General features: G+C 44.9%; 1 protein-coding gene across 3 annotated transcripts in view; it reads left to right on the forward strand.

The window, feature by feature from the left end:
* Positions 1-18580, forward strand: part of LOC146971979 (nectin-2-like) — an 82357-nt gene that overhangs the window by 40700 nt on the left and 23077 nt on the right. Inside the window, exon 7 of one of the 3 annotated variants that reach the window (XM_085801685.1) lies at positions 4179-9442. The exons of the other annotated variants lie outside the window; for them this stretch is intronic. Within the exon in view, the coding sequence (XP_085657811.1) occupies positions 4179-4765 (587 nt within the window). The 3' untranslated portion in view covers positions 4766-9442. Of the gene's footprint in view, positions 1-4178; positions 9443-18580 lie in introns of those variants that run through there. 3 annotated transcript variants of the gene reach the window in all.

Raw genomic sequence — 18580 nt, forward strand, 5'->3', positions numbered from 1 at the left:
GGGCAAGGAGCTCTGCCCCTTTCCTGCCCTGGGTTTGGATATATATGTGTGCGTGTGTGTGTGTGTGTGCGCGCGTCTGCCTGCATCTGTGTCTGTCAGTGTGCGTCTCCGGTCATGCGAAAACTGCCAGAGAACAGGTCTGATGGAGCCAAGTCTGCCTCTAGCCTGCAACTGGCCCCCTGCCCACCCCTCATTAACACACACACACATACGTATATACACACATATATACACATACATACACACACACACTGGTCAATAACTTAACATGCTGACACAGAATACTACTAAGCTATGCTCTAGGTGCAGCCCAACTCAGAATCAGACAACTGATGACCATAATAGTGTGTGTGTGTGTATGAGAGCGCGTGTGTGTACGTGACCATGCATGTTTTTTGGGAGGCTGCAGTAGACGTTACTTCCACCCCATCTCCCTCATTACTTGCGGCCACTTGGAGCTTACGGTCATGCAGGATGTGACTTCATAAGAAATATTCCCTTTTTTGGCATCCCCAGTATTGTGTGTGTGTGTGTGTGTGTGTGTGTTGAGCGGGGGGTGAGTTATTCACACAGCATACATATTGCAGTTTTTCTGCTGGCTCATCCAACAGCATGTGTTTATGAGATGTCCTTTTCTCACCCACTTAAATAAATTCCACTGGTGCTTTGTTAGGATGTGTCTGGGTCTGTAGTGGGTCTGTAGTGGGTCTGCACTGGCAGCCAGGGGTGGCTCCTTTACATCTCTCTCTTGAATCATTTAAGTGTTCTCCAGAAGGGTAGAATAAAACATGAATTATCATTCACAAGCGGATTTACCAGCATGGACTTTGAGAAGACTTAAGAAGTGACTTGAGCGACGCATTAAAAATAATTGGATGGAATTTAGGGAGAATTTGCATTTAAATTTTAGCGTAATACCCTTTGATAAGACAGAAATGTGCAGCAGCATCTGGCTCCAAGTTTGCACAGACATCGTTGCCACTCCGCATGTGCTTGAGCTCTGCGGAGCCTGAGGTGATAATGCATTTCTTGTGTTCCTGTTACAAGTGGACACAGAGGGCTAGCTCTCACTCTCATGTGTGTGAACAGGGATGTTTAGCACTGCTTGGTAAAGAACAGGAGAGAGAGAGAGAGTGGGAGAGAGAGACTGTGTGCTTTGGGAGACTGGTGAGGGAAATTGAAAGAAAGGAAGAGAAAATATACCCAGATGAAATAATTATTTTTTTCCCCAGGCACATGTTGAAAGTGAAGCAGAGAGGAGAGAGAAGTAACTTTTGACAGGAATACAAACCCAAATTGGAGAGATGGCAAGGAAAATGGATTTTGAGGAGAGGGAGAGTGTGTGCAGCAGACAGCTGGTAAAGTGGCGTCAGAGATGGAGAAAAGGGTGGCGGATAAGAAGAAAGGCAGAAATAAAGAGAAGTGCAGTCAAAGGTGTAGCCTGCCATTTCCTTTCTTGACAAGAATCTGTATTACAAGAGTAATTCTGTCAGCTCTCTGTACGCTTTACAAGAAGGGCCGGCCCCTGCCGGATCTCAATTGGGAATGACAATAAAATCGGGCTGATTCGGTACTTTCAAATTTAGGCAGGGATTTTGACAACAGCATCCACTGGCTAATCCTCTGCAGCAGCTCGTGGAGGTGCAGGGAGAGGAGAGGAAAGCCAGAGCAACAGGGAGCATGTTCAGCGCAGCTAGATGCTTGTGATCGCTCTCAGCCAGGCACTAAAATTAAGAAATCGTTTTTCTCGCCACAGCTTATTTAGCTTTATTGTGGAGCCCGTGTGCTCAAACCTGAAGTGAGCATTGCATTGAACTGAATTGATCGTTGCTCTGATGCAGTTTAACATGGTTCCAACACAGAGAATAAAGCTGATATGCAGCAGACTTTATAGCTATGGCTCATTTTCATCTCTTGTCCCCAGTTGGGTTTTTAAACAGTAAAAATATACAGATTTCAACCTTATACAACCACAATACACTCTAAATATGGACATAAATGGAAATACAAACACACAAAAAGAAGAATGACACATCATAGTTTATTCTTATAAGATGACATTTCTATAACAATGTTCTTTCTTTAAGGGATTTAGAGCATGTTGGTTTTTGCTTCTGTATTGAATTGTACAGGAATGTCCTAAACAGAAGGAACCAGTGTATAAAATAAAAAATACATATATTCTATAAATCTCTACAGAAGAAGCGTTACAGCAACAGCTTAAGGAATAAAGTCTTTGTGCTGCCTCCCATCCCATACTAGATTCTATACTCAAACATCCTTGAATTTCCAACGAGGAAATGTGTATTCAACGTGCATCAGAGTACACTGAATGCAAACAACACGGGTGGAGTCGACCCTTAACTCCAGCAGTGTTTAGTGCAACACTCGCTGCCCGCTGAGTTCCAGTGGATGACCACATGAGGGACATGGTCACAGGGTCCGTCTGCTGGGAGTTGTCACAAGTCCTGGAGAGCACTTAGAGCCCTGAACTCCTGACTCGCAAAAGCCCGTGCAAAGGCAGCAACACTGTGCTCGTGTTTTCAGCGGCTCTACTCACAGGCGGCGAGTTAACTGGGCGGACTGAGATGTGTCCATGGTGCTAAGGGCTGACAGCTGGCATTGAATGCTGGGTCAGATTGGTATTTTGGTTTCTTTAAAGGCTGATTTCAGATTGTATTCAGCTTCAGACTGAGCTTATACACTTGTCAAGGCCTATTTCGACAAATAGACGAGAAATGCTTTTATAGAAAAACACGATTATACTCACAGCTGGAAGTAAGAAAACGTATCATTTAGGTTTGGGGTTTGGTCCACTGACTTTGGCAAGTTGTCAGCGGCCGTGAATTTCACATATTTCAAACAATACCATGCTTGCTGGTTTCCCTTCGTTCTGCAAAAGTAGTTGTATCTCTTTGCAGTTCGAATAACTGCTTTTAAAATACTGCTCTAATATCACTGCAGAAGGATGTCAGGGGAGTGGGTAGTGTGAGTTCAGAGGAAGAGCACTATATGGCTGACAAGTCATATGGGATATCTTCACAACCCTGATTTAGACACCACTGCCTCTCCCTTGAGTTTTTTTTTTTTTTTTTGCACACACACACACACACACACACACACACACACACACACACACACACACACACACACAAGAAGAAGTGCAGTGTGTTGGATCATGGAGCCCTGGTTTTACTCATACCCTCCTCAGCCAATTTTGCACTGTAACAAAGCCTCTGTCTATTTTTAAGTTGAACTCAAAACGGTTTCTTTTAATGTGCGTTCACTGTTCAGATGCGCCGGAGTAAAAGTGGTCACACACATGTAGGACTGACGTGCACTCAAGCGGTGCCTGTAGTTTACGGAAGCGAAGAGGAGCGCCAATCTGTCCCCCTGCTCTTTGTTCATGGCTTCCAGGAGGAGTTGTCATTCCGATGTGTCACTTTGTCACTCACTCAACCCACCGCCACCGCCACCGCCTCCTCCTCCTTGTCCTCGTCATCCTCCTCCTCCTTCTCCTGCTTCTCCTGTTCTTCTTTAAATTTCCAACCTCCCCTTCCTCCATCCATCATTATCCTCCTCTGCTGCATGGCCTCCACCTGTTATGCCCTGCACACGCCATCTTCTGCTCCTCCAGAAAGTGTGGGTCCGTGTGTGTCAGTGTGTGTGTGTGTCAGTGTGTGTGTGCGCCACCACCTCTACCCCTCTGTGGCGTACTTTGTGATTTGTGGAGAGCCTTGGACAGAGCGTCCCTGTTCAAAGGCGACACGCGGGACAAACGTGGCTGGGATGTTGTCATGGCTGTGGGAGTGGGGGACAAGAGCAGCTCAGAGGGAAGAGGAGGAAATGTCAGTGTAGCGGGAAGCTCAGCACACACACACCCACACACACACTTGACTGTACTGACACCTCAGCACTCTCACACACTTGACTGCATACAGTTCAGACCATTACCACTGACATCATCCAACCCCTACCTTCTCTCTGTGTTTTTCCCCTTTCTGTCGTTTTTCCCTGACATTACCCTTTTCCTGTGTCTCCTTTTTGATGCTGTCTCTATTTTCCTCCTTGCCCCCTCTCCATGTTTCACACTGATCTCTTTTTTCCCCTCTTTCTCAACCGTATTCCTTTTCTTCCTCTTTCTCCCCCCCCTCCCCTGCCTCTTCTCCCTCCTACAGAGCCCTCAGTGAACCCAACCAATGCCGGCATAGTGGCAGGAGCTGTGATTGGCTCCCTGCTGGCCCTGATTCTGGTCGTCGCTCTCATCTGCGTGCTTGTCACCCGTAACCGCAGGCAGCAGCAGGGTTACCGCGCCAATGGCGGCAGCGACATGAAGACGCGCATATTTGGCGGCGGCAAGAAGGCCAGCAAGAACGGCACAGGTGGAGGCGCCGGCAGCGGCGGAGTGGGAGGCAGCAACAACAACGGCCCCATCTACGTTTACAACGAGAGCTCGTCCCACCAGGCCCTCGGAGAGAAAAACAACCACCACCAGCCACTCACCATGGGGGGTCGGCCTGAAGTCGTCGCCACTACGCCCACCGCCCAAGACATCCTGCTGAGCAATGAATTAGATGATGCAGAGAGGAGGAAGTTTGATGAGCTGGAGGAGGAGGAGAGGTATGACCACTTCACCGGCGGGGCCCCCATCCTTCAGCTCCGCCCACACAACGAACAGGACGATATTATCGGAGATTACCTGGATGACGACATGGAGTCCCAGCGCGATGGCTCGGTCATCTCGCGGACTGCCGTTTACGTATAGAAGAGGAGGAGGAGGAGGAGAGGAAAGGAGGAGGAGATAAAAGGAGGGATGGAGGTTCCCTCCCGAGGACTTTGTGGCTTCAGGGTCTCGTCCCTGTCTGATAGAGAAGAGAAGATGATACCACTTTTATTTTTGAAAATTGATTCTAAATATAGCCTATTATTAATCACAGTGCAGCCCCAAAAATGAACTGAATGAACAGGAGGAGGCGTGGTGGGATATTGTGAGAGGAGTGTTGGCTGTTATCTGATCCCTCAGAGCTGAAAATCAAACAGAAAAGAAACAACTTGTCTCCCACCACTTCTGCTCATGCTATCACTATCACTGGGACCTTGACAAGGACTCTTGACAGACAGACTAAAGGAGAGAAACTATGTAGTGTGGGAGTAGGATAATGGAATCATGATACAAGCTTGGCTGTAGAGGAGGCATTGCACTCGCATATTCACTCTTATCTTCACCAAAACAAGTAGAAGCGGAAGGGGTTGTCAAGCTGTTACGCTTTGCCAGCTACTCTCTGTCCTCCTATGGGAAACCTTTTTGTTTTGGTAATGCGTCGCACTGTGACAGCCAGTGGGAAGTTAGTGCGTAGTGATCGTAGTGTTGCAAGGAAAAGCATTTGAAGGTATGGGTGGCAACCAGCAGGTGATTTAGAGAGAACAATGTATTTGCTCATATCTGCTGGCGAGTTCTCATTTCCACTCTCTCTGCGTTCTTCTCAAACTTAAAAAAAAAAAAAAATCTCTGCAAACTATCAGCCACAGTAGACCCTCTCGAATTTGCAGGATTTAAAAAAGAACATTAGGTCCTTCTGTGCTGCACAAACACAAGAGCAGCTGAATTTAACAAAGTAAGTTTGCAGAGTTGGAGAGCAAGTTCTAAACAAGGTTTTCACATGCAGACTTTTGTACTGTGCCTGGAGGTAAAAGACGGTAAACAAGAGATGAGGGAATGAGGTGTAGCCAATCTGACAGGGATGGAGAGAGGGATGCAGGAGACAGGATGACTGGAGAGGAGCACGTCTCTTTTCTCTTTCCTCTTCATCCCCCGTCTCTTCAGAGCGCTCCTGACAGGAGGAGCTTGATTGGTAATGAGCCGTGAAGTCGCTCGCTTAGCCGGGACCAACAGATTGCCACCACTTATCGTTTATGACGTGACGATTCCCCTCCCTTCCCCTCTCCTTCCACCTCTATCTCTCTATCGTCCCTCCATCTCTCGCTCTCTCTCCCTCCCTCCCTGTCTCCCGGTGTTTATGAGGAGTTTATGATTTATCCAGGGCAGTGTCGAGGTCAGGGCCAAAGAGAGCAGGGGAGTATTTTACTGCTCCCGATGTGTCAAACGCCCCACTTACTCTATTCCAGCCAAGCCTGCCCTGACATGCCAGGACTGACTAATCCACCTGGAGTGGCCACGTCCACTCTGCTGCACAGACACCACCACATCCTCCCATACTTAAGTAAATGGCCGGATGTAAGGAAACCCTACCTCCGAAGGGCGACTGCGTTAGCATAGATAGATTTTCAATGAGATCATATCATTTTTTTTGATCCATTAGCAGATGTTGTTAGATGTAGCGAATTGATCGGGAAGATGTTAATGCTGCGACCGCAGCCAGCGACGCTATGGGAGTTGTATTGACTAACGGGCAACAAGCAGTGAAATGCCCCTTTATGATGCAGCTTCAGGGCTGATTGTCTCCTGACTGTTAATTTATCGCTCTAACGAGCCACCGGAGGCCCGCTTAAACAAACACAGCTCCATGGCTACTGTACACTACTGTCTTTGAGGCCTAGTGTGCACGTGTGCATGCGTCACCGTATCTGGAAGACTGGATGACAATCTTGCAGAGAAGCCACTACTGTAGCTCCTCTAATCATGTTTCTCCCTGGCCTTCTAATCAGCTCCCCTTTGACCCACTGGGAATCTGGTGAGCGTGGTCCAGATGACTGTACTGACCTCTTGCAAGGCCCAGCAAAGATCTGGGCTGTAGTTGGCTGCAGGTCATGAGGTCAAATGCAGGGTGACCCATTGCCAAGAGCTCAGATGACTGCACTTGGCGGCATTTCTTACTGTGGCTGTTTTTAACCTTGAACTATAGATGGAAGACACACTCACGTACACAGAAAGTATCTATATAGAGTTAGACGGTCCTTGTTTGCCATAGTGATGGCTGTTAACCTTCAGAGAGGCGGAGAGAGAGAATAGGAGAGAGAGACAGGAGGCAGGTGACAAAAATAGAGTGTTCGAGCGCTGTCTGGCAAATTGTAAGCCAGCATGTTCAATTATTGTCTAATGGCCTTAGCGAATACATAAATGCAACTCCTGTCAAACTGGGGTTAAGTACATTTGCAGATCACAGCTGATTTCACCACAAACACTCAAAATAAAAATGCATTACTTATTTTTGCACTTGTGTGTGTCACCACTACCAAGAGAATTATGAGTGTAATACTTTCTTTTTGGGGTTTAAAAAAAAAAAAAGAATAAAGAAAAATAGCAACAAATGACAAAACTGTTGTATGTACATTTTGGTGTGAGGTATCCGTGTACTATATATGTAAGCATTTTTATTTTCTTGTGAAAATGTGGATATTTATGAAAATGTAAATATCAGATCAATAGAGCCAGTGTTGCCAGTGTTGTGGAAGTAACGACGGAGTCCTGGGTTAGCGAACCCCGCAGTTCAAATGTCTAAGAGGGCATTGAGAATGTAATTTCTAATCTAATGAATACCTCGGTAGTTTGGGTGTTTGAACATACTGAACTGACTGAGCTTAGTTTACCTAATGCCTAAAGTCAATTTTGTTTTTTGGGGGGAAAAAAATTCTCCTTGCTCATGTACTTTTTTTTTTATATATAAAGTTAGCATTGACTACATTTCCACATAATAAGCACACACTTTATTTTATTTCTTAAGTTTTGCACAATTGGCTTCTCCTTTTCCTTGACAAACACCCTGCACAATGCAAAAAACACACACAATACTCGTAATTTATCAGGTAGGCCGTAACCACACATGCAGTGGTCTGTATTGCGTATTGAGTCAGCACTGTACATGTGTGCATGTGTTTATCTGTGAATGTGTGCGAGTGTGTTGTCAGTGTGTATTTTCGTGATGCCCAGGGGCTTTGGGACATTTTTCGTCGCAATGGGGGGCTTCAACCTGAGTAGCCACCCTTTGTCACCATGGCAAACTGGCAAACCAGAGATATCATTGTGCATTTTGAGGACACACACTGAACCACACACACACACACACAGGCGTACTGTACATATACATACGCAGAATGCAGAGAAACATTCGCCCACACACAAACACCCCTCAGTCACTCTCATTATGCTCACTCCCACAGCCAAACTGTGCAGAAGACACCTCATACCTGACAAGTCTGCCATCGCCTGACATAAGCCCACACAAATGTGCTCACATAGCTGCAACGAAGACACACACGCGCGCGCACACACACACTTTTACTTTTTCCTCCTCTTTCTCAGTGACTCTGTCAGGACATATACTGTGTCCTGTTCGAGTGGAAAGAACCACAGCATGATGTGTCCCCTGCTCCACTGCTCTCTATCCCCCAAATAGTCCGACCGCAAATCAATTACCGTGCCGAGCAGAGACAGACCACACATTCAGGGACACACGGACCTTTCCACCTCGTGTCAAACAAACAGGCATTTTAGGAAACGGTTTGTCTGTCCAGCTTTTTGTTCTGCATGGGAAATATAGCTTTCATAAAAATGCCACCGTGCTGACCTCCTCCCCCTCCCAGATTCCCTTTGAATGCTTTTAGAGAGTCACAACTTCATACTCGTCTCCAAAATGTTGTTTTTTCGACTTTAGCCACCTCCGCCATGGCGACCGCCTCCACAGACGCGCACACACACACACACACACACACACACACACACACACACACACACACACACACACACACACACACACACACACACACACACGTATACGTATACACACACTCGCATCGTTCCACCCACTTGGTTCCCAACTAAGGCTTTCAGAGAAATCCACGATCCTCGCCTGGGTCTAGCACAAGGTTAGATAGTCAAAGTACCTGATATTTTTCTCTTCCCAGAAAGCCGCATACTGTTGCTATTTCTTTAGCTTCAAACATCTGATGACTAATCAAAGCCTTAACATCTCCCATCTCACTCGCATAAAAGAAAAAAAAGAGAAAACCTTCCTGTGTACATAGTATAAATATATAAATATGTAGCAGAGAAAAAGAATTACTAATTTATGGTGTCACGTTTGTGTATTTCTCAGTGACAGCAAGCATGAAGGATTTATTTTCTCCTATTACAGTTTCTCCTTTTTTCTGTTATTTTGCAGTGCTTTATAATTTATGTTTTCTGAGTGCTTTATTCTTGACTGCTGCGCTGTGATTGCTGCCAAAACTGGCAAATGTGCTTCTTCTATACAAATGAACTGTACACACAACAAAACAGTCTTACCCCAAAATGTGCTTTTTATTATTGACTGCTCTGTGTAAAAGTTGTTCTTTTTTTCTTCTTTTTTGTATTTTTTATTTTAAATTTTATTTTGGAAAAATGACCTAAGTAGAATTGTTGTCACCATTTTTGTCGAGTCTTTCTATACATATATTTTTTTTCGTATTTGGTTGCTATTAAAGATCTTTCGGTTTTTGAAATGTTCCAGCGTTGCAGAGTGTGGTATGTGTTTCTCCTTCTCCTCCTTCTGTCTCTTTAACACTTGAGGAGAGCTTGGATGACTGAGGAGCCAGATTGAACTGAAGCGCCACTCATTGATTCTCACTGATTAGATTTATAGATTAATTGATCGGGATATGAAGTGGCCTCTCTGTCTCTTGTCACCCATCATTCTCACTCCAGACACCAACCTCCTGTGTCCGTGTCCCCCCCCCCCCCACTCTCATTTCCTGGTCTGGCTGTTTGTCTCATTTCAGATTTGATAAATGTATGTGTGTGTGTGTGTGTGTGTGTGTGTGTGTGTGTGTGTGTGTGTGTGTGTCAACAGAGGTGTGATAACAGGCTTATAGGAAATTGAGCACAGGAATAGCAGAAGCCATTTTGTGGATTACACTTGTCCTGTACTGTAGCTCCACCTCCTCCCAGTCTTTCTGATTTGTATATGTGTCCTGGTTGGCTGAAGTAAACTTGCTGCCTTGGTAACAGGTATGTAGGAGATTGCTGTAGTTTTTTTTAAAGGGCATGTTTTCCAGGCTTTACACCTGAGTATGCTGATGATGAAGAGCACATGCACTCTCTTATTTCAAGATGCATGAATATAATCATTATATTCACTTGGGCTGCGCTACACCTCTCAGGCAAATGCAGCACTCACACTGAGAAAAGGATAGAGTTGAGGAATGTGGTGCCGGAGTTTCAGTGGTTTTCCTGCAGGGAGGCAGTTTGTGTTTTCAGTTGGGGAATGTGCAGGCCAAGCTGAAACCCGGCTCAGTGAATGGAGCGCCTCTCAAAGGCTGTATTGTTTGAACTCTGACGAAACCCAACTGGTTCGGTCAAATTTTAACAGAAGGGCATGTGGAGGGGTTGTCTGTGTGTGCACAGGTCTCTGTATCATGAGTGTGATCATGCATGTGTGTGTGTGTGTGTGTGTGTGCAGTGTGCACCTGCCTCATTTGGTTACATACATTACCCCCCCGCGTCCCCACCAAACGATACAATTAAATTCTGCCGTTACCATCCCCATTATGATGACAGGCAGTTTATGGCGGCGTGTCCTCGATGATGCCATCATGTATCTGTGTGCCATCCTGGCTACTTGTCACAGTTCATCTTTGTTGCAAGCTTCTTCTGTCAATGCACAGCTATTTACTGCGAGTCCAGCCCACCATCTGGCCTCTCTAATTGCTTTGGATTTGAGGCTGGCGAGATAGAGAGCACTTACACTCACACACAGACACACACACACCGACTCCTCTGGTTTTCGAGCTGAATGTAAAAGACTCGAGCACAGCAGAAAGGCTTTTAAGCCGCAGATAGGGACAAAAGCTTGTGCAACACTTGCATTTTTATCTGTGTTTGTCACAGGGGAGAAAAAAAAAGGTATGCACCTCTATGTGAAAGCGGTGACCCCGCAACGCAGAACCTGGCCTATTTGAGCTCCAAGCAAATAACCTGGATCTGAAGCCAAAGTGACAGCAGCTACGCCAAGCACTACCACTGTGTTCAACATTAGCTTACAGTGATGAGACATGGTGCAGTACCCTTGGGCAATCCGGCTAGCTGGTCGTGGCCCTGTTTATTCGAAGTTGCGCGTGTATGTGTGCGCATAGGCGTGCATTTGACAGAGGGAGAGCATGTGAGTGTGTTGTTTGGTCATACAGTGTGCGAAAGAACGTTCATGTGTTTAGACACCTGCTGAGAGCTTTGTCGGGCTGCAGACAGAGCAGATTTCCACACAGTGTTTGCAAAGTGAGATTTTTTTCTTTACAGATTTAAGTCTTATCAGATTGTTTGGTATGTGTGCGTCTGTCCTGTTTCTCTCATGGATTTTTGTGCATAGCTTTATGTTGCATTTGCAGATCTGGCAGCTACATCCCCAGTGTTGATTCAACATCTGAGTGTGTGTATGTTTGTGGATTAGCACACAGACCCACTTTTGGCTCTCTATGCTGATAACACAATGCTCCTCATTTAACCTCTCACCCTCTGGTTCCAGACCTGACTAATAAATCCCAGAGTGAGTGATGAATGTCCAGGCCTGTTGCATGGACGTCTGAGTGATGGATGTACTGACCTGGGTGTTCACAGGGATTAAAGCGAGTGTCTGCCTCTGCCCTCAATTATGAAAGCAGGCTCCCGCATATTTTTATTGCCTTTAAAGCAACTGGCTTTTCCCTTTCTTGCCTGTGGTGAATCATTAAATCTCCAGCTGTGTGCGCTTTACTGTCTTTTAACTGGCTCATTCTTTAACTGACAGTGATACGTGCCTCATTGTTTTGGTTCTGTGCTCCAGCAGATTAGATTTGACTAATAGCGCTTAGTGTAGCACACAGTCCTCTAGTTTTGGGCCATTTACCCAAAGAATTAAGTCAAGATAATTAAGGAGTTCCTTAGGGTGAAACACTGGAACATCCTTCATCGGCCAAGTTGGCTCATCTGACCTCAACCCGAGTAAGACTAAACTGAAGGAGGAAAGTAAAATGAAGAAGATAGCTGCAGCACCTATAATAATGGTAAGTGTCCACACACAGCCATGCTAGCAGCTCTGTGTGGCTGTGTTTTTGGGGAGTGGAAAGTAGTGCTTTAAGCTAGATGCTAAAATCAGCATGCTAGCATGTGACAATGGCAACATGTTGATGTTCAGCAGGTAGACTTTTTAAATCCTTCACTATCTTTGTTTACATTTGCTAATTCAGCTGAGGGTGATGGGAATTTCATCATAAAACCGTGGGACAAATGAAAACTTTGGCCCCAGATTGAAAGCGTAGGGGTCAGCAGAGTTATTATATTCATCCCGAGGGGGTCATGAATGTTTGTTGAGACATTTCACCCAAAACCAAATGTCACACACGCTGTGGTCCTAATAATTTCTGACTGTGCCACCCACACCCAGTTATTACTTTCACCGATATTGCTCACTGTCACACTCCCTTGTTTTATTGAAATGAAATTTGAATCAATATTTTAAAAAAAATATTTCATGTGGAGTCCTTAATTTCACACTGTCTGAGCCAGTTTGTGACAAATTGGGGAGTCAGTATGTAAGAGACCAATTTGTTTTCTGACCATGGTGCTTTGTGGGTTTAAATTGGGTTAAGGTACTTCTCGGTGGAACAGGTTACAGTGCAGTTGGTATTTTTGTTTGTTTTGTGGAAAGGACTGGGAGTTTGCTATCACTTCTAATCTGCTATCTTGTCTTTGCTTAGTTACTTTAGTATGAGTTTGTTTGGGGTGAATGCTGTGGAGGCAGTAGCTTCAGGCAACAACCACTCATCCACTATTTACTCTGAAAACACGCACTGACTTATTAATAAAGATGTTGATAAAATGCAGATGAAAACAATAATTCTTCTACAATTTTAAGGACCTTAAAAGTGTAGTGGAAATTAAGAGTTTGTTCATTTTGCTATCGCTACATCACCAGTGATAGTATACAGCTGTTCATTTACATGTCTAGAAGAAACATTGCTTTAAAACTTAGCCTAATCCCTTTACTTGCCAAGTGCTGTCTCCAGCAACAGAGGTACATCTTTTCCTCTTTTGAAGTTGGCACACGAGCCAGCTAGCCTCAGTTTATCTCATCTCTTTTCAGCAGTACACCCCAATCTGGCCTGAAGTCAAAGTGCTGCTCAGAGGGAATATTTTAACCTCTTGTATTGTGAGAACTGCTGAAGCTCTTGACAAGCCACCATAACTACCACTCACTCAAGAAACGTACAAACAGCATCTTTAATATGTATACACAACATAAATTGTTAAAGAATGGTGAGCTCTCAATCAATTTAAGGAAAAATGCTCCCAGGTGTAGCCTTCCTGTTAGAGCAGTGAATTCATTTTTTTTTCAATACAACACTATTTATAAAAATAAAACTTTCATTCATGATAGTGAATGATAGTTCTATCATTCATCATCATATCAATGATAGTTCTACTATCATTCACATACTTTACCTGAATGATAGGCCCGCTTCCTCTAATGGAGTGTTATCATGTTGAACGAGGTGAAATCAGAGTGCACAGGAAGTAACGTTTGTAAATAATCACAGGAAATTGGAAACCATATGACTTCCTTTTGCGGTAAACCATAACATCCGATCTTTAGGCTTCTGGTCATTCGTATTTGTTGAGATTCTGTTGCACACATACAAGCACATGCGCACACACACACTCACATATAAATACACACCCTATCAGACAGAGAGGGGGAAGTGGATGCTCCTGTTTCCCCTGGAGGCTCCAGGGCGTTTACTCTTCCTGTCCCGTGCTGACAGGGCTGGAGGTAAGGGGGTGGTTGCAGTGCATTGTTGGGCGGATGAGGCACATCTCCCCCGGGGTAGCGCATGCTCGGCCAACTGCTGGGAGGGCAGAGAAGGGCAGGGAGAGAGGAATAGAGCGAGGGCAAAAAGGGCACGGTGGTGTGTGGAGAGTGTAGAGGGAGGTGCAGGGTTGAGATCTGAGGCCTTGTGCGTTGGCAGAAGCTACAGCGAACTGGCTAGTATATAAATTTAACAGTGACTAATGCAAGATTGAGTATACAAGGAAGAGAGAAGAAAGGAGTAGAGGAGGAGCCGGGCTGGATGGAGAGAGCAAAAGGGTAAAAAAGCAGAACAGAGACAGGGAGGAAGCCTGATTAAAGATGGAGTAGAGACGGCTGAGTGAAGGGAGGAGGATGACGAGGACTGAGTTGTTGCAGCTGTGTTGATTTAGCTTCTCATAGATCAGATTGTGTGTGTGTGTGTGTGACGGAGAGAGAGGGAAAGAAGCTTTGACATCCTCGGAGTGCTGCTGACCTCGACACACCTGCACAAACACCAACCACCACCAGATGAAAGATGCAGAGAGTCTGCTCGCGTGTTTGCGAGTTACCTGGAACAAATCCTGTTGTAGAAAATAAAAAACAAAGAACATTATGTGAATGCAGTATGACCACCAGGGAGTGTAGCTTTGAGCTAAGAGTGCACATGTCTGTGTGTGTGTGTGTGTATGTGTGTGCATGATTGTGTGGGTATGAATAAAAGAGATTTATATCAGGGAAAGAATGGTTTGTTGCTGCTCCTAAGAATAGATTCTGTGACGGAAATGATTTTGATGCTGTATGCAAGCCTCTGTGTCTGTGTGTATGTTTGTGTGTGTGTGTGTGTGTGTGTGTGTGTGTGTGTGTGTGTGCAGTGCGTGTGTGTGCGTCTCATTTTGTGTGTATTTGCCCCGGAGTGCTTTGCAGATCAAATGCACTTGCTGTTTAATTCACCGTCTCAACAGGCAGCTCTTACAAAGTACATGCACGCACTGGCACATGCACGTCTGCATATACTCAGATATAAACACACAGAATGAGAGATGAATATGAAGATAAAAACAAAATAAGTCTGCAAATATTTGGTCTTATAGGGACTCGAGATAGACTTCTGGGGCCTGCCAAGTCCACAGCAAATGGTGGATGATTGTGTTCGTGTTCATTAGCGTATGTAACTGCTGTGCAGATGTTTGCCTGCCTGACAGTACGGAACGTGCATGCAAATGTATGCTTCTTTTTCTGCGTGGGAGTTTAGGAGGAACGTTTCCTGTTTGTCGTCGGAAAAAAAAACTAATATTTATGCTGTTATGTTTCCAAAAGTGCATTAGAATTGAATTACACCACGACCCGTACGATTACCATTAAATTAGCATGTGTGGTCGTTGCTGGTGTTTATGTCGATGATGTACGTATCGCCATGGGAGACGTGAAAGCAAAATTGCATGTGATTTATACAGACTGAAACACTTTAAATCAGACAAAACTCAATATCTAATTCTGGTTGTAAGTTATTAATAAAACAAGGTTCCTGTTGTTTACAATGCAGGATATACATAGTGAAATACTAGTGTTATGGGACTACCTGTATAAATTAATGTCAGGGGTAACTATATATGTATACACAAGGCATTAGTGCAGGTGAAAATGAATATACTTCAAAGGGTGTTGGTATTATGATGTAAAAACACAATATAATTTTGACAGTACAATCATTTGCTTGGTTTTGTAAAATTGATTTTAAAATACAACACACCCACCAAGTATTGATCGACAGTGACAGTGAATCATCACCCTGCTCTATATTTATTCACTGTATGGGATCCCTGTGTAAAGCGTACTGGCACATACAGCGTGGTGAAGTGATGGAGTGAACTGCACCTTGAGCTTTCATCACAGCGATGTAATCAGCACCGGCCAAATAACATAGAAAGGACTGTAAGAACTTCAGAAGATTGTGTGTGCGTTAATGCGTGTGTGTGTGTGTTGCTTTGTCTGTTCTTATGTGTCAACTCCTCCTTTATATCCACACACTGCCTCCCCATTCATCTGTCTGTCATCTTATCTAGACATCTCTTTCCCTGTAATCACTTCTCCTGCCCCGTCCTCCTTTCTGTCGCTCCTATCTTCTTATCGTCTGCCACCGACTGAATGTTAGAGCATTGTAAATCTGTTAAAGCACGACGTGTGTGCGGGCATGTAGCTCTGCATGTGCCTTCAAATTGCCACATCCAACACTGTCCAACCAATCTTGCGGATGTAAATTCCTCTCTAATAAATCCACTTCTTCTTCTCTTGCCTTTCCCACACATCTCCAATCTCTTGCTATGGAACCCAGAGGCATCATTTTAAAAGGGAAACAGACTCATTGATTGATTTAAACCCATTAATTATTGCTCCTAGAGACAGAAATCTTTTCACACGACATGAATCTGCTGCAAGCTGTTAATCCGCAGCAGTGATGGTTGTCAGACACTGTCCTTCACACTTGTGTCTCTGTGTGTGTTTACGTGTATGTGTGTGTCTCATGTGGAGCCTCTGTGGAGGTCCATGAACAACACCTGCTGGGGGTCCCTGCATGTCTGTGGCCCCCTGGTTAACCCCCTCCCTCACTGTCTGTCTGTGCCCCCCCTGGTTAACCCCATCTCTCCTTTGGGGTCCTCTGTGATTTCAACTATTTCGCCTGTCACTCAACCCCCGCAGCTGAGGCATCATGGGTAGCAGCCCCGATTCACTGGGCCGTTGAAGTGCACTTCAGTGTATAATATGTGAGGAAGAGGGAGAGAGTTGAGTCTCGAAAATGGCTCAGCATTGCCATGCGAAGCACAGCGACGCTGCACCATCGCGTGTGCGTTTAACTGTCAGCTTAGGGTAGGGATGGAGTAAAATAGTCCTGTACAGACAAAAGGTCTTATCTTAGAGGAGGAAATTAAATGTTATTCAAATGCTGCTTTCGGCATCTCAGGGGGATCTACGTGAAGTGTTTATAAATAGGACTCGATTATGGTTCTCATAAGTGTGGTTGTGATCTTTGCCACCTTGACAGTAATGACTGGTTCAACCCACCCTCAGTGCTCGCATCTGACCACCCTGCCCTCAGCAGGAGCAGCCAGTGGAAACATCAACAGAGAATTATACTCTGTTCACTGCATGTAATAGCCGGGACTGTCTTTGTTGTGCACTTACAATAGGGTATAATCTGCAAAAATAGAGACTACAAAGCACTCAAGGGGTGCACGAATGCCAGGCTCAGATTTTGATTAATTTATGTTCCAGTACATTTCAGTTTTCCTAAGTCATTACCCTCCGAAACTACCGCCATTCCCGGGGGATTCAGACAAACAAAACTCTTACAAACAAGTGCGTGCTGTGGTCCAATTCTTCTATTTCTGGTCTGTTTATCATCGTGTGCTAGAGCAGTGCTTTACGTGCTCTCTCCGGGAGTCCGTGTGCCACCATATGGCTTCCAGTTGCCAGTTATTTATCTATGTATTACACACACTGTCCAGGTACTGCTCGCAGGTCGTTCATCCTCCATAGGGCCCCACCACCCTGATATATGGAGCTGTTACATTTCTATATCACAACACGTCTGCCTGCAGAGAAAACACACTTGCATACTGTAGTTTCTAGCACCTGTTTTTCCATGTGTGTCTGGGTGTGTTAAAGGGCAAGTGTGTGCGTTGACTTTAGTTCTTCCTAGTCATTTATCCTATTTTAAGGTCCTTTACTCTGCTGTCCTCCTCTTAATACCACTTTTACTCCAGTGCTTCAGGCTTTTCTGTCGCCCAATTGCTATTCATTAGCGAGGAGAGGTGGGAGAGGTAGAACGACACTGCAGCAGTGTGTTCAAATGTGGCTTCTTCCCAGTTTTTACACTGTCGTTTTTACAGCACTATCAATATGTAGAAGTGAAACCAGTGATTATTTTTCCTTTTTATATTAATTTGAAGAAGATTTTTTGCTAAAAAAGGATGATCACAATTTCCAGTAGCCGGTGGCAATGTCTTCAAATTGATTGTTTTTTCTTTTCTTGAGTAGCAATTTAAAAAAAAAAACATGTTACATTGGGGGGAAAAAGTAATGAAAGCGTAAATTTAGAAGCTTCTGCTGGGAAATGTTTGGGATCTTTGCGGGGAAAATCAAAATGGTTGCAGGTTGTTTTTCTGTCGATCAACCGTTCGTTTCAGCTCGATCAGCTGTGATGATTCTCTCTTGAATAGAAACAAATTGGATGACTAAAATGTTAAATATAGCAAGAGCACGATTTACGTCTGTGAGCTGGCTTGCGTGTAGATATGCAAATTTTCCAAGCGCTCTATGAGTTGATATTCATTGTGTGTTGGTGTTTTGCCCTCCATGTGTGTTCGAGTCCCCCTCTCAGTGAGGAGGCAGCGTATTACTTGTCTTGGTGCAATGAGCCGGGCCTTGTATTAGGCAGGTTGAGCTGCAGGGGGAATTTTGTAACACTTGACCTGTTTTACTGAGTCATTTGTGTGGATGGAGAAAGAGAGGGAGAGAGCTGGCGAGCGAAGGCAAGGCAGGCCAGTGGAGGGAGGAGGGGATGGTGGGGCAGCACAAGTGGTTAGGGGTGATTGGAGGGATGAGTGACAATGAAAAGTGATCGAGAGAGAGAGAGAGAACAACAGCTGGGGGAGCCGGAGGGAGGAGAAATGAGATGACAGTGCCTTCATATTTCTTCTTTCTTACTTTCTCTTTCTCCATCTCCTTCCCTCACCCATCCCTCCATCTCTGTCCTTCATTCGGCAGCCTCTCAGGCAGGCCTGGCTGAGTCGCCCCGCTTCTCATTACTCACCCCTTCAACCTTAAAG

Source organism: Trachurus japonicus, chromosome 16, assembly GCF_045865225.1.
Source record: "Trachurus japonicus isolate A0001 chromosome 16, Traja_1.0".
NCBI classification, from domain to species: Eukaryota; Metazoa; Chordata; class Actinopteri; order Carangiformes; family Carangidae; genus Trachurus; species Trachurus japonicus.